This window comes from Pseudopipra pipra, chromosome 4, assembly GCF_036250125.1.
Source record: "Pseudopipra pipra isolate bDixPip1 chromosome 4, bDixPip1.hap1, whole genome shotgun sequence".
NCBI classification, from domain to species: domain Eukaryota; kingdom Metazoa; phylum Chordata; class Aves; order Passeriformes; family Pipridae; genus Pseudopipra; species Pseudopipra pipra.
The window spans coordinates 39210341-39234013 of NC_087552.1; the positions used below are offsets into that span (position 1 = coordinate 39210341).

The 23673-nt window shown below is 34.2% G+C and overlaps 1 protein-coding gene across 3 annotated transcripts in view; it reads right to left on the reverse strand.

The window, feature by feature from the left end:
* Window positions 1–1638: 1638 nt before the first annotated feature.
* Window positions 1639–23673, reverse strand: part of GLRA3 (glycine receptor alpha 3) — an 89379-nt gene continuing 67344 nt past the window's right edge. The window contains exons 7-10 of one of the 3 annotated variants that reach the window (XM_064652521.1): window positions 17434–17516; window positions 15714–15860; window positions 10509–10628; window positions 1639–6726 (exon numbers count right to left, since the gene is read on the reverse strand). In XM_064652521.1, the coding sequence (XP_064508591.1) occupies window positions 6457–6726; window positions 10509–10628; window positions 15714–15860; window positions 17434–17516 (620 nt within the window). In that variant the 3' untranslated portion in view covers window positions 1639–6456. Of the gene's footprint in view, window positions 6727–10508; window positions 10629–15713; window positions 15861–17433; window positions 17649–23673 lie in introns of all 3 variants that reach the window. The other 2 variants (XM_064652518.1, XM_064652520.1) reach the window with 2 other exon arrangements.

Consider the following 23673-nt stretch of genomic DNA (forward strand, 5'->3'; position numbering starts at 1 on the left):
CAACCGGCTGTAAGTGGCCCTCCTTGAGCAGGGGGTTTGCAGAAGATGACATCCAGAGGTCCCTTCCAACATCAGCCATTCTCTGACTTTGTAAGTCTGTGAAGTAATTGTTGAAATATCTCTTTTTTTTTTAATGAGGAAACATTATATATAAAATATGTATTTGCTTATTAAATGTTTAGAAGTATATTATTTAAATTTTGAAAAAGTTTGATTTATTTCCAAAATGACAATTTCGCTGTAATTCTAGTTTGCGACTTCTGGTGATTGTTGTCCTGGGTTTTAAATTCACATATTCAGAAAAAAAAATTTTTCTCAGATCCCGATAGTGTATAGTGAGTAGGATAGTACAAAATAAAATCTAATGTATGGACTATGTGAAATTAAATATTTTTTAAAATTTAAAATATAATTAGATATTTTAAAAATAATTAGGTAGCTATATATACAATCATGAAAAAGAATATTTGATATCTGATTTTCCAGAATTCTGTGTTGAAAAGGCCACATAGTTTATGCCATACAATCATATATTGATCTCTTTAAGATCTGTTACTTCTCTTTTCTATGACTCTCAGGTGACATTATTTGGCTGTCAATTTCTTGTTTAATTGTTTGTTGCTCACCTGGTACAGTATATTTGCAGTTTTCATGCTCTGGGAACTATGTGAAAACATTTGCTACTGCAGTAGTTTCATGGTGTTGTTGCTTGGGAACACACTGGAACAAGGTCAGAGGTACCAGTTATGTTTTGCTTTTGGGAAGACAAGGTGTTACAGATCTGCTGGAGCAACAGCTGTCACAAATAGTAAAGATCTGATCACACAGTTCTGTGGGCTCTATGAAGGCTTGCTCAAGAATTCTGTTAAGGTTTCTCTGGTGGTCTTGTTACATTTGACTGTTCTCTTGAGAAATTTCTATTTTATAAAGCTCTGAGTCATAAGTTTGCTGAACTGAATTATTAGAGACAGGTAATGGAAATACTTCATTTGCAATTATGTCAAACTTTGTTTTGTATTCCATCAATGCGAAAAGTAAGTTGAAATGTATGAACTGATGTTGCCTTTTGTCATATGTGGGCAGGGACTGCAAAACATTTGTGACGTCTGTTAAAAATTTCTAGTCTAAATGGCATCACATTGACATCTGGCTATTACTTAGATGAGCGTTCTCTGTGCTCTTTATAAGTGCATTAACAATGCTGCAATCAGATTATCAGAACTCAGACTGTTTGCAAAGGATTTATTTGCTAACCTCAGGCATTTTTTATCAAGGAATACTTAGGAGGGCTCACAAGTCTATTTTTCAAAAGTCTATTTTGCTGCAACTGACGTTCTTTGCCTTTTTGATAATAAGATCAGCAGGATTATTTGAGCATGGCTGTACTTATTTCAATAGATATTTGTCAAGATAACTTTCCTTGAGTTTTCAGAATGAGCTTTTTTCAGAACTGGAGCCCATGTAACAACTGAAGGCACTCTATCCTTCTCTCAAGTTTTCACTCCTGAAATACTTAATGGTAATGCACCTTAACTATTGCTGAGGATTTAATGCTTTTTTTTCCAATGGTGTTGATACTCCCTCCTTTGACTCTAAATTCGTTGCCTAAAATATCATAAAAAAATTGCATGTTTTCTGAAAAAATTGTTTATTTTTTTTTGAACAAAATATCTACAATGATACAGGTGTTACCATAAATTTCACATTTTTAACACTTCTGTCTGCAGAGAATGTCAGCTTAAGTGCAATATGATACTGTAATACAGCAAAAAGGAATCTAATTAAATCCATGCACGACACATTTATAGATTTTTACCAAAAAGGAAGTACTTTGAGATGAAATTGCCATCAGACAGAACTCACGGAGAATATTTTGAAAACTCACAGACAAGTTATTAATACACTATCATATAAATTTTTCTTTTTTCTTGCTGTAGCCTTTAAAAAGCCAGGATCACTAACACACAAAATACTGTATATTATGTTAAACCTTTATGTCAAAAGCTTATGGTGCAATTTCTTTTTATACAACTCACAATTCCACATTCATGGAACATCAGCAGCTACTTTAGTGCATTTCATCTGTTAGTATCACTCTGTCATCCATTAAAATACAAACATAAGAAATGTTTCTTGCATATTTCACAAAGATGAAAGTGAAGAAGTGCAGTAATATTTGAGAATGTCAAGAATACAGGATGAGCCAACATTTTTTCTGGCATTAACCCACTGTTTCTAGCAATCTAACCTGCTTCCACAAGCCTTCCAAATTGATAGTACTTCAGTAATTACTGTAGGTGATGTGTGTTGCCTGAAGACACCTTTTCCATAACCACTCCAAAACAGAATACTCATTTTATTATTAACAAGTAGTCTGGTTTGTGAATTATATTTTTCTTCTTAGTTGTCTCAAAAAGGAAAAGAGCTGTGAAGGTCTGATTTGATTGTCATCTAAATAGCCATATGATTGTGCAGTAAGATGTGGATAAAGTTATTTTATTATCTCACAGGCGTACTGTAAGCACTACGAGCTCATTTAGCAGTTTCACAGTTTAAGGCCAAATTCTTCTCTGTTGGATTAGATTAATTCCTATAATAGCTCAAATGAGAGCAGAAGTTACACAAAAGTACATCTTTTCCAGCCAACCATGTTAGCTTGGGCTGGAAATGGTATAAATAAATTTATTTCCATCTAATATAAAATTATTGCTACAAATAATACTTTTCCCCCCCCTAAGGTTAAGGAAGACTTTTTATTTTTTCCTACTGTTAAAAATATAAGGTTTTGTACAGTTTATTCTATTCTATTTTTATCTACATTATCAGCCTACAGTTCTGTAAGGGATTAATACAAAAAGTGGAAGCAATACCTTACTCCTTAAATGTAAAGTGCACATCTAAATCACCTAAATATGTCTGTCTAGTGAGCAAGCAGAATCACCCCTCACACACTACAAATGATTCTTTAGAAAATAGCTGAATTCTAAATAGTAAAACACCTTCAAACCTCCTATAGTTTGTCAGCATTATAGAGAAAAAAACCCATTCCTCTAACCATGAGAGCGCATTGTGTTGGTATTTGAATATAATTTTAAAAATAAAATACCTTTTGCTGTTTCGAATTTAAGCAGGAGTTTGGTACTGTGGTAGTTCAGTAATTCTACTGCACCTCAAAGGGACCTTTCTTATTCTCTCTCAAAGTCCTGGAGTTTTTGGCATTATGAGGGATGACACGGATTGGGCCACATCTCTTTTTAGTAAAGAAAAGACAATCATATGAGAGGTTCCAGGCTCTGCTTTGGGCTTCTCTCTTCCTGTGGCCCCTGTTATGCTATGCACAGTCCAGACTTTTCATCCTGTACCTTCCTGTTCTGCTTCTCTTTACATTAGGAAAGCGGATGGTGAGGAAGTCAATCTGCACAGGTAGAAACTGCTCTCAGAAAACAGTATATACTTCGTAGCAGTTGATATAAACTGTTTCTCCCTGTAGCTACTGCTCCTGCCTGAACAATTGTACCTATGGCAAGGATACTGTGAGACTGGGAAAAATAATAAGGATGTCTCGTCCTTCCTTTTTTCCCTTTGTAGTGACTGTGCCAGCTCTTTAGTAGCTGTGTTATTGGGGTATTCCTCCAGATCCTATGGTGCCTCCCTCTCTTTTCATTGTGTTCCAATGTCCTTCTAGTACCAGTATTTTATTTTGAAAGTACAGGGCTGGCATACAGAGACCACAAAAACATGACCTGAGAACTACAGGGTCTGCACCTATGGTGAATAATGACTTTGGACAAAGCTGCATTAGCCTGTCATACACGGGTTGTGCTTAAAAGAAACCTTGTTGTTTGCTAAGGACTTGTACTCAGGCCTGGTCCAGTGATAGTGAAATGAGGTGGCTATCTACTTCAGCCTAATTAATGGATTCTTATTTATATGTGGATGGCCCCCTGCTAGATACCATCTGCCTCAAGCATTATTTCCTTGATAATTATTTTTCTGCTTCTCCACTGTCTCTTTCATGGGACTGTAGCACAAATACTGCAGCCTGACAAATACTGCAGAGTACCTTTCAATTCTTGCATCTTCTTAATAGTATTCTCTGCTGCTTCACTATAAAGTTACAAAAGAATCAGCTCCCACACTAATCTTAGGTGATGTCTGTAGCTATTGATTCTAGCTTTGTAAAGAGGGCTAGCATGCCAGCTGGCAGTTTTGGACTTTTCCCCTAGTCAGTGGTGAATAGCAGGCATTTGTGCCTTGAAGTTTCTTATCATCTCAAATGACATTTCTCTCTTTCTTTACCATGTGCCTTTACACTAAGTCATTTAGGAATAATCTAAGTGAAAATTGAATTTAAGTTATTATTTCTTTTGAAAAACACATTATTAGTGGACTACAGAGGCTTCTGTTACCTTGGCAAAAGTAACAGAAAAAACCCAACCCATAAAACCAGTTCAGGAGAGATCTTGGTTCCATTATATCAAAATAGAACATCTTTACTCACCTGAGGGCAGCAGAATGATATGCCAAAAGTTATGTGCATTTGAAAACAGCCCTTAAACAAAATACTGTTGACTTTGCTACTAACAGAAGCAAATTAACATCCCTTTTCATACAATACAGTTAATGACATCTTTGAGAGAGGTGAATATGACTCAACTGAAATATCAACCATTAGTTCATGATACCTCCTCAAACAGAGGAGCACCTTCATAAGTGAACATGATATTTTGGAACATGCACATAAATAGATCAACAAAAAGCAGACACCATCTCAGCAAGAAAAAAAATATTTTAAGTAAATTGAATTAATTTTAGATCATAAATGAAGTAAAACTATAAAAGAATAATAGTTTTAAAATAAAGGCGGATTATACACCTTCTTTCTGACACAGTTTAACAAAATCTGAGAGCTACTATTTTAGAATCTCTCTAAGTAATCCTTGGAGGAAAACAATAACAAACCAAAGCCAAGGTTGCCATATTACTCAGTGCAGAGTTACATTGCTACTGCTTCTTCGTATGCACCATGCCTTTGGCAGTGCACCAGATGGTTTTTTCCAGCTGATTTTGCTTTTGTATACACATTCTGATCAACAACAAACCAAAAATTTTAAACCTGTTCAAAATAAAAATATTTTGCAATGAGAATCAGCCTCAGCTACTGGACTTAGAGTATCTAATAATTCTAAATGATGCATTTTCATATCTTAGCATAGTTTTGTTTTCCAATAGACAAGATTGATCTATGGTGTTACAATTCAAAGAAGCAACTAAAATGACTTATTTAAACCTAAACAGGGAAGATTTTTCTAAGAGTTTTAATGGTTGGTCTCCTATTTATTAATGTGAAATACAGTAAATGTAAAAGACCATCCAGATCCTTTTTTATGTTTTAGATGAGCTTCATGTTTCTCCAAAGTTGTCAAGTGCTTCTTAAGCAATATCAAAGTTATATCAATAAACTTCAAAGCATGAGTCAGAAAACTTGATATATTCATAAATTAAGCTTCCTATATTTATGTAACATGTAGGAGATGAATGTGCATAAACATAACTGCGTTCATCCTCCAAATGCTTCAGTGGAGTTCACTATTTGCTTTCAGTTTTGGTCCAAGATCTCTTTGCATTGAATCAAAGTGAAGTATTGCAAAATTTTGATGTAGTTTGTCTATTTCACTAGCTGCATGAGTTTTATGAATTGAGGAAAAAACCCTTAAAATATAAAAAATATTTAAAAATATGTTTCAATTATCAAAGCGTAAGTAATTAAAAGGAAAAAAAATCCTTTGCAGGAGTCAATACTTTACAAATTTTAATATATTTCTCATGTGATAGGCTGTATACTTTGTGCTGTCAGAGACTATTTCAACAAACAGGGGAACAGTAATATAAATACATTTAGTAAATTATATGACTTAAATATGTCAAATATATTCATTGCAAAACCACCAGTACTGTCCTTAAGATTAGATCAAGTCCTTTAAATTGTTTTCTCCAATCAGTAATTTGTCATTATATTGTAAAATTGAAATCAATGTTACAAACACTAATCTATTCTGTAATACTGTGAGATTTACCTAGGGTACTCAGGAACCATTTTTAAAATTAAAAATACATCAGAATTAAAAAAAAAAATTAAGGACCATCAGAGAGTACTGTCCAGTTATACCACTGTGTAACAGTATGTATCAATACTTGGCAGTAAAGGTTCAGTAGAGAGTGATTTACAATGAAAAATTTGTTAATATTTAGCTTTACAAGGAAAGTTTGCAATAGCAGGTGTATCTTTTCTGGGTGTCATTCTTCCATCCTGGTCATTGCAGTCCACACAGGATCTTTTTTCACCACCTCAGTGTTTTTAACTCTTCCAGTCACTCCTCTGATGTGCATTTCTAAAAAAAAACTTCTGGTCGAGTGTGACAGCCAGATCTTTATGTACTGCAAGCCTTAGTCTTGTTATTGGTGAATGTCCTCATGCCTGATGATTTTGTAAATTACCCAATAAAAAATGTTGAAAATCAGAAAGGCTAAAGGGAAACAAGCTCTGGATATTGTGTCTATTTTCTTGGCCCGGTCAATGAATACCTTTCTCATCTCATCAGGGCTTTTTGGTACAGCTTGAACAGGATTATTTGGCCCCTTTTGTGTCATTCCATCTTTTGCTTGCACGCATGGGCCCACTCCATATGCTGTAAAGCTAAACTGACTTTCACGTGCATCATCATCCTGTTGGACAAAAAAAAAAGAAAAAAAAAAGAATATAAAGAAAACAAGCAAGAAGGTTTTTTTTAAATTACTATTATTTACACAAACCTTACCTGCTGCTAAATAACAGTTGCACCATTACCTCAATGACTTCTTGAATCCACAGTTTATTTTAACCAATTGAAATTTCATCCCTATCAGTGTCTGTCAAAAATATTGTAGGAGTTTTAACAAGCACAGAATTTTTCTATTTGTTTATAGATTCTGTAATCTACTCAGAGAAATGAGAAAGCTTAGTAAACTAACAGTAATTTAGCACACAATTTCTGATTTGGTTTAAGTTTCCCCATTTACAGTAAATATCCACAGTCTTCAAATGGAAAAACTTCACAATGGTCTTTTAGACAACACCCATTAAACCTGTACACTGCTTAACAAACCAGGATCCTGACCTCTAGATACCTAGAGATACTTATCATAAAATCACTAATAATTTGCACATTAATTACATTAGTGAGAATTCTGCATATTTGGCCATTGTATATTTAGTTAATTGTAACTGTATGCCTTATTTCTGCTGATCTGTTTGAATGCATCAGATAAAGAGAATAGTATGTAAAGTGTCTTAGTTTAAAATACAAATGAACGAAAACTAAAGGCCAGATTTTTCTTCCAACTCATTCTTCTGTCAATTCAGGAGAAAATTGGCAAAGATATCCAGAATTCAGGGAACTTTAAGAGAAAGTGATTTTTAATTACATGGCACAGAAACAAAAGTACATGGTCTGAAGATAGACATATTTTCATATTTCATATTTACATTATTCATTTCTACAATATTAATTTACATTTACAATATTCATACATTAAAAAATGTAGCTTGTGTCTGGAGACATATTTTTTACTTCTCTTTACCTAGTTATAGGTATCCTCAAGCAGTAAAAGAGGCACATATGCAGGCAAATAAATGATATATAGTCTGTGAAGCCAGAGCCAAATTTGGTTCTGAAATATATTCCAGTATACTCCTTCACTATGTAGGTGCCTCAAGGATAGTCATATGATTTTGATGGCATTCACCATTTTTTCAATAATTTTAAATTAAAGAATGTCTATTTTTCATGCCTAATTTATCCTAGTTGCTGTAGGATTTTAGACTTTTGTGAAGTATATAAATTATTATGTATATGTTAGTTCTTACATAATTATTTTGAAAAATAATTCACATAAGTATTATAAAAGGAGGTGAGCAGCAATTTTCCTTTTGTAAGCAAATTTTTGATATTTTAAAGCACTTCCTGGCTAAAAAAATATTTATTTATTTATGTGCCAAAGTCAAATAATTAGAGTTTCAATTCAATAGTTCTGAAGCAATTTTTTTTTACTTTAACCTCTTAGTTTATACAAATAGAATTTCTCAAAGAACTCAGCTAAAATCCAAGCTTCCAAACTTTTCATTCTGAAACTGCCTGTGACATTTGGTAAATCTGAAAATATTTTTCAATGGAGAATTAATTCTAAAAGTATTTAAAACTTCCATCAATAATACTTACTTGAAGAACCATTTTTAATTACTATTTTTAAAAAAAATCCAATGAAGATTCTTAATAGTTGAATAAGTTAGCTACAAAAGAACGCAGATAAATCACTAAGTTTGAAGTGAATTATTTGGCCGTCAGCATGACCATCCAGCAGAGATGTAGTTATCCCCCAACTGCAATACTTTTTCATATATGTAAACTAAATAAATGAAGAGAGTAATATAGTTCACTGAAACTACTGTACTTCAAATTTGTACTAGATTTTGCCTTTAAAAACACAAAAATAAAGAAAAATTAACATGAAAGAAAAGGAGGAGGAAAAATCACTGACTTATTTTACTATGGAAATGAATAACAGAAATACAAAATGATAGGATCATTATTTGATGACGTGATAAAACAGAGATTTAATTACTACAATAGTGTTCCTCTCCTGTCAGAAAAGAATGGGAAATAACATCTTTAAAGCAGTTGTATTCCAGAGGAGTTGTAGTGTTGTATTTCAGCGAACAGAAGTATTAAGTTACAAATGCATGGACTGTGAGAATTTACCATAAACTTGCCATTTAAACACTGTCATATGTGCATTTCAGAGTTTTGTCTCTTCATGCTTCTCCAGAAAATAATGCTTATAATTGCACAGGCTGAGAAAGACAGTAAAATAATTCCTGAGTAGCAGCTTTCAGTTATACATGTTTTCAGGATGAGGCACTATATACTAAGACTTTACTGTCTCTGTTTTAGGCTTACCTGAATGGAATGATCCCCTAGAATGTTTTCAAGGACAGATCTCTCCTTTTTTTTTTTTTTTGTGCTTGCAGACATCCTGTATTCAGTCTGCCAGCAGGCTGCTTGGAAATGCCCTCTGTTGTTGAGGAAGTGATGTGAAGGTCCTTCTAGGAGTCCAGCATTTTTGCCCAGTGTCTGTTGGATGGTGTCTCCATGAGGTCAGGCAGGATGTTTGGAGCCTGCCAAGTCAGATCAAAGTGCTAGAGCTAATGGATAGGCAGGAATTGCCACCATAGTTCTTTTCTAGGGTAGCAACTGGATTATTCAAAATGTGGTTCTGCAAGTTTTCCTGCAGGTTCGTAATGCAGCAAAATCACTAACTTGGCCTCAGATTCATATGAGGGTGCTTGTGCACATCAGGAAAGATGCATTTACTGTTATTATTGATGTAACTTTTGAGTACTTTTTCAAAGGCATTTATATAAAATGTCAGTGACATGCCATTTTTTTTTTATTGTTGATTGGCTTGGCTAAAGTCTGTCTTTTTGACTAGAAATATTTCTCAGAATGCATGCCTCTGAGTCCGCCACTGTAGAAATCATCTAAAAGACATACCCTGTATACTCCAGTTGATAATCTGGACAGTGAATTCTCCTGAAAAAGTCTTCCATATTGGTTAGATTATTTTTATAAATAATAAGGAAGCTTTTATTTCCCTTTGTGTATTTTAGTGGATCATCACCAAAGAAAGTGATTTCTCTTAGATTTTTGATAAAACTTAAAATATCCTATCATGAATGAATTTTAGTAAGAGTTTGATTTGAATGCACTTGTCACACGTTCAGCTCTAAAATTCACAACAGGAAAGTTATTCTGCATACAGCTAGATATAAATATTTTATCATCTCTATTAAAATTACTGTAATTTAAGAGTGCAAGTAAATTTAGATAACGATTTTCATTTAGAAAGTTAGAATTCTTTGAAGATCTGAAGGAAGTAATTTCAATTAGGTTACTTCTGTATCAGTGCTGTTCTACAAAATACTTAAGTATAAATTAACAGAAAGCTGTCACTGTCTGTGGTCTTGTGACCACGCTGTTTTCCATCCATATATTTAATAATACATTTATCTTGAGAAATAATATATATAAGGGCTGAAAATAACTCCACAGCCTATTGATTATAGGTTGTGGTAGCAACTTGAAAGCTTATTTGAAGCCTTGACTCTGGTAATTTGAACACTACATTTTTTACTGTTCAGTTTTGAGAAGGAAAGTGTTAATGAATTGTCTTGCACTACAAACAGTGCAAAATTTTAATACTATGTTTTAATCCAGATTTAAACAGATCAAAATGGATTATGAAATTACCAAGACAGTACCTTTATCAACATTTCACGTCATCACATACAGGTAGCAATGAAGGTATATGAAGTTCACATGGGAAGACATTATTTCAGACAAAAGGACAGGGCCTCTATTAATGATTGGATATCACATTATGACAAATGGGAAATCTTCTTCATAGTTTACCCTTAAATTTGTACTGTAGATTTGAGGCAAAGTCCCGTCTATAGGTCCTGTACATCTCAAGCCATTGCTATGCTGTAATGATTCACTGATTTCATTTCCATCAAGAATTCCCTCAAAATACTTTCATCAAAACGGATGGGTTGACCAAAAAGAAAACAAAAGAAAAGAGGTGTGATTACCATTACAGACAATCTAGTTTGCATGTCTATTTTCCTCTCTAAAGATATGGTGATCTTTAGATTTTTGAAAATAGGATTAAAAGATTGAATAGTCCTGAAAACTAAATACATATTAACAGCTGATCTAAAATAAAAGTGTTATTATTCAGTATATATACAGAGTTAATATTTTTCCCCATAGAATATAAATGCAACTAAGAAAAAGCACTGATCATAGGTGTGTTTCAGTATCCCTGTATGACTTCTAGTTCTGCCATTTTTTTCCTTTTGTCTTTCAAGACGGAAAGGAGTGTAACTGTAAATGAATAATTAATATTCATTCATTCTGAAGGAATGGTAATATAATGTTTCTGAAATAGTTCTGTTCGCTAGGCAGGTTTTTTCTCTGTCAGAGACAAAGCACCATGGCTTATATACTGAATAACAAATGAGGTCTCAAATTGAGAACCAAAATTCCCCTGTTCTCAGGATTCAATATGCCATTTTTGTAATCATAAAGGTATTAGACCCTTTAAAAAAATCTCCTATGCCTATTGTGATGCTCATTGGCAAACGCAATGAGTAGGTTGTATACTATGTTGCAATAATAGTTTTTATCTATAAATGTATTTATAACACAATCCCAGACACTTCAAAATTTTTGTTAGTTCTGTGCAAATTGGATTGGGCCTCTGGAAAGAAATTTGCCATTTAGTTATCTGGAATCATTGAATGAGGTCCTCCAGCCAGAGGGTGCTGTTATACCTAAGAACTGCCTTTGATGCTGCTGTAACTGTTGTCTGGGAAGGGAGGCTGCAAATGAACTAGATGGTGTAAAAAAGAGGAAGTGACTATAGTTGGAAAAAGCATTAGAAAAATGGCAAGGATAGATGAGCTTTGTATCCCAAAATATCTTATTACAGCTCTGTACACAATTGCAATTTGTATAACTGTATAATTCACTGCAAGGGTCTTATCCAAGTTCCATCATATGCTTTTTAAGAGAGAGATTCCAGTTCCTTTGTGTTTTCAACCAGCAAAGAGAAGGAATAACCCATACTTTTAATTAAATTTACAAAATATTTCAACCTATGAAAACCTTCAAATTTGTTTGAGGATATGTTTAGAGTTAGAATTGAATTCAACGATTTGAACAAAGCATCTGAAAAATACAGAAGGAGAGTCAGTAGATGCAAATACATTTAGCCAGAAATGATCAACTTTGCAAGCATAAGATGGAAACCCAATGGCTCTGCAATAGTTCTGGAAAAAGACCCAGAAGATATGGAAGGTCACAGTTCTGATATGGGTCAATAACATGATGTTGTTTAGAAGGCAAATGATAAAACGATTTGGATAAACAAGTGTATAATTTGAATCATTTGATCCTTTGGCTGTTTTTAACTGTTACTGGGTAGATTTCATGTTGTTCATGTTGCAAACACAGTTTTGAGGAAGTATATGGACTTATTAGGAGAATTTCCAGGGAAGGCAAATGAGAAAAAATAAACTTAAAAAACCAAAACAAACCAAAACCCCAAAACAGACCCCAAAACTGTACCAACTGGGAATGCTTAAAGAAAAGACTGAATGGAAATGTGCAAATGGTGACATAAAGGAAAGAAGTAATCTGTTTTCTGTGCCGCTCCTAGACAAGCCATGAGAGGCCAAAAAAAGCAGTAGTAAAAAACTTTTTAAACAATTGGAATAGATTTCAGGGGAGCTTGTGGAATTTTTATGACTGAGGTGAATTAGGTATAAATGATCTTGACTTAAGTCAGGAAAATGGATCCACTGAGCTCCCAAAGGCACTGAAATTCAATCATTGCACTATTGTTTCGGTTACTTGGTTAAAGTAAATATTTCTTGCAACAAGCATATTTTTCTAATTACAAAGAAAATAGACTTTGAAAATTCTTCAGCTGCCTTACTGCAATTAGATATTATTCATAAATATTCTCTTTTCTGTCAACACATATCTAGAACAAAATATTTCCAAACTCATCTATTTTTTTACTTTTGCAACACAGCCGAATTGCTATAAGTTTTGCTGTGCTGTTGCAGATAAAATGCCAATGCAAAAAAAAAAAAAAAAATCTGTACTTAACTGTTAGAATTCACCTGGTAGAAAAACTGACATTAGTAAAGTGTCCCAAGAATGGAAGCATGCAGAATGTAAAAGTCTAATAATTTATCCTAATGGATAAATTTCTCTAATAGTTTTGGACATAAATACTGAATAGAATAGTGTTTTTCACTTTACAAAGGAAGAGGATTTAATGTTCAAGGGAACCTCTGAAGTTTATTTTAAATGCAGCCTTTTAAAATAACTTCTTTTCACTTTTTTTGACTTTGTGGCCAAATAAACATTTCTTTATACAGTTTTAAAAGTTAATGCAATCTAATTCTTGACAGTTAGCATCTGTTTGACCTAGTCCAATAGGATAACAAACATACAAAACTTTATAATCATGAACTGTAGTAGCCAACTTTGAAAAAGACAAAAGAGAAAGAAAAAACAGGTTACTTTGACTTATGATCCTGGGGACTACATTTCATGTTAGAAATTGTGGTGAATAAATAATAATATGTGTGGTAAGGAAGGCTAGTTATTTACTGAATTTTTTAATCTGTAAAACATAATTTATTATTTGTATACCAGAGGGTTTAGGATATGATCCAAATTTTTTGGAGGAAATAAAATCTCCATGCTCTAATGTTTCCAATCCTGTATACTTGTTGGCAAGGAATGGTTTAATAAAACATTGAGAAAGAGAGAATCAGTTAGCTGAGCTGTCTCTAAAGCTTGAGAAGGTGTATTCTCAGAGGTTAACTTTGGCCAGGAACTCTAGCTCTACATGGGTTGGAAGTGAGTCAGGAAACATTTAGTTAAATTAATATTTTCTGAAAAATTTCTGTTTCTCTAAAATCATAACCTTGCATAGGAAGAAAGTATTTTTTGATAAATTTATACTGAGAAGCCTGTCTCATGATGAAGCTTACAGATACAGGAGGAAGGGAAAGCCATATACCCCCAAAAATATTTAATACCCTCACCTGGGTTTGTTATGAAGAAAAGCATTGAAGTGCATGTCTCCATCCTTCAGAATCTAAGGGGAGTACTTTACTACATACCCTGAAGTCTCTACGTTTAATCCTGTGATTTTACGACAACCTAGGAGGCAACCTACCTGAAGCTAAAGACTGTCTAATGAAGTGTAAAATTAGAATAAGGACTTCTAAGCTTGAATTCAAAAATACCGTGATGTCAAGCACTAATCCAGCAAAACACTTAAATCAGTGAGGTTATTCATGTGCATTTTTTTTTTAAGAGGTCTTCTTTTAACATTGTTTTGTATATCATGGGTCCTCCCTTACATACCTCTAAGCTGAAATTTCATTGATTGTGATTGCTGAATAAGTGTCTTTAGTGAGTTTGAAATCTTGCTAAGAGAGCGCTGGAAAGAGATTTGGTTTGATTCCAAGGAAGGAAGATATCACCTACCAGTTTCTAACCCTATGCTCATAATAATTGACCTGTATTTAAGAAAGATATCATTAAAGTTGAATGTGGTGAATTTGCTTGAGATCCAGAAGCAACTTTCTCAACATGGTAAAAAAGATGAATGGACTAAAGGTACAGTGACATAATATATCACTTACCACAGCTGTTTGTATTTGATACACCATGCATTTGTTGGGGCTCACCTACATCTGTCCAGTAATCTGTGTCTGCCCCATCCCATTCTTCCCATTCCAAACCTTTAAGCAGCTTTCAGAGAGCTGCCATATTTCAGAAAGAAATACTCTGTCACAAAACTTCTATTTTTTCTGCTACTGTCAGGGAGAAGAACAAAGCCCATTTTTCACCGGGATGAACGTTGAAAGCAGGTACATGCAGTCTGACTCATCATCTAGGTTACAGCAGATGAGTTTCTCTGTGCAGCTTAAGAAATCTGGGACTCAACACACAAGGGCAGGCAAATGTGCGAAAATGTCATTTTCATTTGACTGTCCAGCCTGCCTCTTAACACACAGTCTTACTAGCAGAGACTGCTTAGGTAGGTTTTACAGCAGTGCAGATTTGCAATATCTTTTAAGTAAGAGTGAAACAACTTATAAAATGTCTTCTCTTTGCATGTAAGCAGTAAACATGAGATAAGTCTTCAGGAATGAAAGACAACAGAACTGAATCCTGTTGCTATGATCAGACTTCCATTCACTAGTAATATTCTAGATAGTAACTGATAGCCTGTGGAAAGGTGGGTACTCATTTAATGGACAGGCTGGAGAACTATTTACTCTTCATGAAATCAGAAGTAGGAATTATATACTGCCGTAAGAAATTTTCATTATTGCTTGATTTAACTACAGGCTTCAGAGTTCAAACTTGTAGCCTTAGCTGCTTGACTTTGCACACTGGTAGTGAGTTATTTTGCAGTAGTCTATATATCTCCAGCTATAAAATAAATATTAATAGCCATTACTATATTAAAGTTTTTACTATTTGTATGAACAATTTACACTAAATTAGCAGGACAGAAGAAAAAACCACACATTTATCAACCTTTTAAAGTAAAATGTTTATTCTTCACCAATAATGTTATGTGAAAAAGTATTTCTTGTATTAAAAAATATTTGCATGAAACACAGATGTTAAGGCTTTGAATTGAGTACTAGAATTAAATTAGGAAACACTATTTGTTGAATCTCAATGTAGTACAAACTGCTGCAAATACCAGCAACATTCATTCACTGAAGAATAATCTAACTCCTCTAACAGAGTGAAATTCATGTTTGTGCAGATGGCTCCTACATGCTCCATGTCTCCTGTAAATCCCTCTTAATCCCTCCTTCAGGAATTCAAGTTGGATTTGTACAATTTACAGTCCTTGTAGCTACCCTCTGCCTATAGTGAATTTTATGCTGTGATGTCATTTTATTTATATTGCCACTTTAAACTGTAGCATGTTTACCAAATTAACCCTATATCCTGGCATAATTCAGTCAGGTTCTCTTTTAAAGCTGTGAATACCATTACTTTTACCTTGCTCTTCTTCCTTTTGCGGCGGAAGCGCAGAAGTTCTTTATGCTGCCTTGACACAAAGTTTACAGCTGCATACTCCAAAAGTGCAGAAAACACAAAGAGCAGACACACTGCCATCCAGATGTCAATGGCTTTGACATATGACACCTATGGAGATAAGAAAGGAGAAGACTGAATATGTTAAAGCCACAGATGTGAAATTAAGTATTTCATGTCAGCAGTAAGTGCATTAATACCTCCACATCCCCACACTACTGTTATGAAACAAAACTTAACATGAAATTACATAATAAGAGGAATAAAAATTCAATCTATAAATTGTTATTTTTTAAAAATTTATTCTTTCACAAAGTGTGTTTAAATCATTAACAGTTCCTTACAGTATACTGTATCACAAACACCTCAAACCAAATAATCCACAAGAAACGCACGCTCTTCCTCCATTTCTCTCACTGAGGTCTGTGAATGACACTAAAGAATCAAAGAATAGCTTATGGTAGGACCAGTGGGAATTGCTGTATTAAAATGGATGCAACTGAAAATTCCTGCAATAAAATTAGGTAGAAGAAGGACATAGGTGGAGAACTCTGATATGTTCATTCATTGCTAATATAGTCGTAGTAAATCAGATATATAGTTTTAAATTAGTTCTGTAATTTTGACACAGTGAAAGTCCTGAGAATCAGATACAGAATAGAGCTCATTGCAATCCCATATGGCCAAGCTCAGATGCAGGACATAATCTGAACCAAGAAAGTAAGGCCTGCTCCCTCTTTGTGCGCAGATTTACAAGAGCTTTTTAATATAAGCAAATACAGCTAGCTTCAGGCCTCAAAATATGACAAAACCCATATATAGCTCTCTGTTAATCTCTTACATTTTTTTTCTGAGTTGTTGATGCTACATTTGGATGCATTCAAATCCATATATCTAAGATACAGAGCATGCTCAGTTGTCTTAGGGCTATCGATTTTACTTAGAAAAAAATGCAATTTAGACAACCTAAAAATATTATGGTAAAACTAACACAGAATGGGACTTTGTGTATTTTTATTGTATACATTTTATTTTTACTAATTGCTATGACACATGAAGAAGGTCAAGGAATAAGCCTTAAAATGAAACAGAAAATATTCAAAGTAATTATAATTCAGAAAACTGAATAATTAATAATAGAATAATTAATAATAGAAATAAACTTTAAGCCGTTTACATTGTGTTGTAAATGTTTTTTACACAATTGTTTGGAGCTGTTTAGGTTCACATTTTTCTACATTTTAATGTAACTGTGTTTGTAAGTAGTGAGTTAATTCATAATGTTGGCAGTTTTTGAGAAAGGAATATAATTGAGAACAGGTTAGGATCTGTGGCCTTTAGAATTTCAGTTGTAACTGCTAGTATGTCATCAGTTACTGGGATGTGAAAAAGGATGAGCCAGTCAATTACTAAGCAGTATTTATGTAGTATTGAATAACATTGTTTTCATTTCTTGTTAAGGTTCATGGAATTTAGTAGATACGTGGTTGGGTAAATAGTTGAGATGGGAGAAATAGAATGTATTTGTCTGGAGAATCAAAAACCCCCCCCAAATAGTTCAAAATTATTTATCTCCTTTAGAAAATGGTTGAATGCTAATAATCAAAACACATAAGGTAGATTGAGAGTGTTTGTCACATAACATTATGACTAATGTAGTACAAACAAAGGAAATTTCGCCTACCTTTGGAAGAGATGCTCGTGAACCTGAGCTTTGTGTTGTCATGGTCAGCACAGTTGTTATGCCTAAAGCCACTCTGGCTGGAGCTGCATCCATATTGATCCAAAATGACACCCAGGAGAGAATCACAATCAATAGACTTGGTATGTACATCTGGATGAGATAGTAACCCATCTGTCTCTCAAGGTGAAATCGGACTTCAATACATGTAAACTTTCCTTTTTATAACAAAGAAGAAACATTCAATAGAAATAGAATGTTTTTTACTGTCAACATCTAGTCCACACTCAAAAGAATGTATGCTCTGTCAAATATATTTGTTCACAAATGAAAGATTAATGTTTGGATTTCTCTTTTTAATATGCATGGTCTCCATTATAATAGGGTATCTACTGGAAAGAAAAGGGACAGAAAACCTGAAAAATTAACAATCCAAGAACCTCTGAAACTTGTTTCCATATAAAAACTGAATCACAATGCATTAGGACAACAAGAAGTTTCCTGTGGGTGATCACAGTTTTTTGCCATTTATGATTTGGAGATACATCTGTGTGCAAAGAAAGTGCTTACTCTTCCATTGCATAACATCTCTCTTATATTTTCATTCAATTTTAAACTTAATTTTATTTTTTTTAGTCTAAAAAAATTGCTAAAAATATAGTGAGATCAGTATGGGCATTAGGTTATTAATAGGAGAGTCTGCTAAGTCTCTCCCTTTATTCCCATTCAAACTGTTCCAGCTCATAAGTACAATGACCAAGAATCAAACAGAAATTGAAGACTTAGGATTAAGCAACTTTAGGAAGGTACTTAAACTACCTAGTTTTACCCAGGTACTGAACATCAAGGAACTTTTAGTGATTTAACCAAAGCAGAACAAAAAAAAACTATTGCTGGCTCACAAAAATGCCATAAACCCATTTTTTAATATTATCCAGATTGCTTTTTTTTGTTTGTTTGTTTTTGGTTTGTTTTTCTTTTTTTTTTTTTCACCTTGTAAACTGTAGATTATATCACAGATCTTGACCTGGTCGCATTAGATTTTCTAATTCTGTTCAATGTTCATATTAGTCACATATGAATGGTGCTGAGGCAATGCTCTAACTGTAAGTGGTGTATACATTAAACCATTTCGTAGAGTAAGAAATATACATAACTCAGTTTTCTTCCTTATTTTGAATGAAAGTTATTTCTAATTCTAACATGGAAAGCTGTACAGTTATTTATTTATTAAGTGGTATGAAGTTTTTTGGTTGTGCTTTCCAGTAGTTTTTGATAGCTATTTTACCAATCAATTTTTATTTGCAAAATGCCATTTTATACCAAATTGTTTCTCATTAATAGTTATTTGATATTTATCATATTAAAATTATATTTGTAATGGACTTATTTATGAGCTTATCCTATACTAATATATTGTGTATTATGCTGTGGCAATAGTATGAGGTATACAGAAATGAGCTTCAGACAAAGTCAAACTGAAATATTTTTATTCAAGGCATATAAATTGATTGTAAGTACTTTCTGAACTTGATTATTTTCATAACAATTCTCTTAAGAGGCCATTAGTTCTCTCTATGATGACATAATCAAGGTAATTTTATGACATTTTTATTCTGGTGAGGCACTAAAAAAATTTAAAAAGACATTTTTATGATGTTCAATTTTAAAATTACATTCTGTATCTCAGGAGTTTTATATCTGCAAGCTCAATTATTAGTTCCATTCCTAATTGCCAGCATTTTCTGAATCCTGTCTACACTCCTGAAATCTGTGTCCCAAATCCTGACTCAACCATCTGCTGCCCCAGCTTTGAGACTGATTTCTGCTTCAATCACGAGACGAAATCTTAGTTTACAAAGTGAATGGGAATTTTGGTGTTTACTGCAGAAAAGGCCAGGATTTCCCCCTACATTTCTCTTCCAAGGTGTTCAAAAGAATACCTAAACAATATATTCTTTCTCTTAGCTGGTCGGTACACCCCATGTAACTAGAAGTTCTGCACAGGCTGGCCCTTGGTGAAATCATATTCTTACTTCAAACTGGTTCTTACCCTGAAGTTTTCTTTTTTTGTGACATTCATTCTGTTAATTCAGCAGCTTTGGACAGCAACAGTTTCCTCATACACCACAGTAAATCATGGTGGTAAGGAGTAGCAAAATGCATCAACCAAATCTAGGCCTCTTGCAAAGTCATTTTATTTGGCATCACATCAGCAAGAATCATTCAGCATGCAACATTTTCTTCTTACAGGGTCCTATATTCTCCTTTCAAAACAAATTAGGAAAGAAAACTAAGGGGCATCAGAGTGCGTAATATATGTGTATGCATACATGGAGTGTCAATAAACATTTGCTATTGCTTGTATGGGTTTTTTTGTCCAGATAAATGTGGGATAAGAGATCTGAGACTCTTCCCTGAGTACTGCAGTGGACTTGAATTATTACAGACCACTCAGCACAAAAATTCCATGGTCCTAAACAGGGACCAGTAAATAATATAGTAGCTCCAGTATGGATTATTTTATGTGGTTGAAAATTTGACAGGTATATCTGAACTAAGGAGAAAGAGAGGAATAGCTGGGCACAACAGGGTCCTAACAAAATGAAAGATATTCTAAATGAAAGAAGTGCAAATGAAATATATTGTAACCATGGAGGAAAAAGTGGGGATTATGAAGTGGCCAGAACTAGGACTGAATGATATGTCAACAATTTTTTGCTTGGTTTTGTATTTTTGGAAACATCATTGGCCAAGGTAAAAAACCCCTCAAAATCTACAGCACCAAAACCAACCAACCAAACAAACAAACAAACAAAAAAAAAAAAAAAGGAAAAAAGAAAATGAAGTGAGTCTCAAAGTGGAAAATTAACTCCACACCATGTGTGACAAGAGTCCTGCCTTTGTCTTAGACCCATTGAGTTTATGGACATGCCAGGCACATATATCAGTGCTTCCTAGTCAAGACCACTGTGTTTCTTTGTTCCATTACATCACTGAACAATTAATATATGGCAACTCCCCAGGGAGACTGGTGGCTACCCAGGTTAGATGCTTTTCTCTGTTACTCAACTACTGAATATTAGAGAAAGGCAGCAGTTGGAAGTCAGCCTCAGCACTGCAGTTGCAGCAGTTGCTGGTCTAAGTGTGGAAGAGGTGACAGTTTTTTCCCTTCCTGACTGACATCAGAACCACCTGCATAAACTTAGCTAATAAAGCAGGGTGGAAAAAGTCTTGCTCTAACTATGTGAGCTTCAGATAGGAGGCAGGCAGCAGAGGCTGTGCTGTTGTTTCCCAACTAAAGCCAGCATCCAGCTGTGGGCCTCTTTTCTCTTTCTGTGTTCCATTTAAAATTCAAAGGTTTAGTCTATTTGACTGGTTGCTTGGTCAGAACAGATATACCCATGAAGTCATCTCAGCTGGCAAAGGAGATAGACAAGCATCTAAGAGCATTGCTCTAGCAATTAATTTGCAGTACATAAAAGATAAGATCTAGTTCATTTTGATATACACTGTAGGTGTCACAGAGACTGCCTAGGAGAAGGATAGGATACTTTCTGGTATTGTGGATTTGCTGAGGCTGAGCAACAAATTATGACCTGATGGTAGTTTCAGATTAGAGCAAAATCTAGATGTGCTCACAATCCATAAAATGGACAGATTTTTGTCATGCAAAAGAAAGAAAAGCTACTGAGGGCTTCCTAAAGGATATGCATTCTTTCCTGAAACAAGGTAACATTCTTTGTGTTTGTGAGTCTAGCCTAACCAGGGATTTAAGTGTGCTAAAGGCACCAAAAGTGCTGGCTTGACGAATGTTGTATCTATGCATGTGAAGTGAATGTAGTGGTATATATGCATGTGATGGTGCATTTTTCTCTCTTACCCATATTCTTTGGTAACAACAATGTTAGAGCTGCTGGGGTGACATGATTCCCCTGCAATGTCCATGCTGAAACTAATAGGTAGTGGAAAAATATATACTGCAGTCAGTTTATATGATTTTTCTTCCACTCAGTTAGTGCCTACATCACATACTGTTTTTTTAGTTGTTGCTGCTGTGGCCAACTGCGAGTAACCTAAGAAAAGAAATTTTCTACTTTTGCACATCTTTCCACTGCACAGTCTCCTCTGACCGTGGCAGGTGGTGTTTAAACAATGGGCTATGCAGGCAGCAATATGCTCGTGTGATTAAAAGGTACTTTCAGTAGTGTGGGATGTGAAAGAGAAATCAAGCAGAAGTAGTAAATTCAGACCCTAAAGAGTCCTCCTCTGCAGTTTCACCTGTCTCAAACTGTTCCAAAGACAATAGTTGGAAGAGCTTAAAAATTCTTTGTTCTTTTTCAGCAGCCCTTAGGATGCCTTTTGGGGAAAACTTTTCTTACTGTAGCCCTACAATGTCACAATCATGTTCACAATTCCCAGGAAGGCTGAGTAGCTGTTTTGGAAGCTACATAGAAAGTTTTCATAAGGGAGAATCACTTTAGAAAACTGAGTCAAGGAAATAGTCTGCCTCAGAAATAATTAATAAAGGACTAATAATATTTATTAAATAACTATGAAACTAAAATAAATAACGTAGTAAAATACAAAGTGAATAAATATAAACAAACAAGAAAAGAACCAAGCATGCATTCAACTGGTAATTCATGCAGAATGGAGAGATAACTGCTGAAGGTTCTTGATACAGCTTTAGATACTAGTAAATGGTAGTCTGACCCTCCTTGCAAGTCATTGATAATGCTAACTGATATACTGTGAAATATTTTATGGATTTAGAGAGGACTATGGCTTAAAGACTATATAGCTTGATGAAATTACATGAATCTATTTACTTAAAATTAGAATCTTATACTGGCTGAACAGAGATGATTCAAAACCTAAAAATTGAACTAAGTTAAGCATATCTGAATAAATCTTCATGGAGTGCTGCAGAGTATGTGCCTTGGATCTTGGAAGCAGATATATCATATTCTGATTCCAACACATCTGTTAATATGGGTTTAGACTATACAATTCTACTTTTAACAGTGACAGATGGCCAACAAATAGCCAGCCTAGCAGCCAAAATATTGCTAGCTATGAAGATTTCCTAAGAGAGTCCTGGAGCAATTGGACTGTGAAGATTGTCCTTTCCTATAACACTTAATTTTCCCCCTTGATAAACAGTTAGAGACACAGGTTTAACATGAAATTAGGTACCGAGAGACAACAGGAAAGGAGAAGGGGAGACTGAGACTACTTCAGTGGCTAGGATATGCTCAAACTAAATGACTATCTTAGTTTTAGACCTCTTAATACAATAGCTCCTCCCATTTGTCTGTCTTCTGGAAATCCTTTTATTAAGCAGCTCAATTCCTCTACTCTATTAAACATTCAAGTTCAAAATGAGCTTGAAAATTGTATTAAACAGAGTATTTACTTCTAGATGCTATTCTAAACCTCAGCAGTCTTTATAAGTTTTAGACTTGTAAAAACCACAGTTCCTCATTTTATGTAGATAAGATAATATATTGCAAAAGCCAGCTAACACACTTTTCTCTATAGAAATAAAAGTAAAGACAGTTCTTCCCTCTAAAAGCATAAATATAAGATTCTTCTTCTAAAATAAAAAAAGAGGTGGACTCAAGAAACAGATTTTGTATGGAATGATGTAACATGGCTACTGCACTTTTTGACTTTGACTGTTTTCTAGTACTTAATACCTTGGATTCACAGGTTCTTATTGAATAGTTGCTATTGCAATGCTTTGAGTATTCTTGTCTACTCTCTGCACCTCTGTATGAAGGAAAAAAGGACAAATATTTACTCAAAAAAAATGTCTATTGCAAGACAACCTACACTAAGAATAATTTATGAGATATAATATATACAGCAAATATGATCTATCTGCAGGCCATCATAGACTTCCCCTTTGCTATATTTTTCCAGTCCTTCCTAATGCTGGTTCTGACATTCATCTCATCCTGGATTGAGAGACTTCAGTGTGATAGGTAGTAGAAAGCTAGTCTTTTATGTGTGTGTCAGAGTCCCAGACAGATGAAGTTTTGATCAGAATGGTCCTGAAACAAAATCATTCATCATGCAATTACGTCTCCTGCATACATAAACCCTAATATTTCACCTAGTACACAGGATGGAATCACCCTGGCAAATGTTGTTACTGTCTTTAGTGAGAGTGTGGGTATTGGCTCCAAGTGTCTTCAGAAGAACTGGAGGAAAAAAAGCCCCCAAACATCAAAGAAA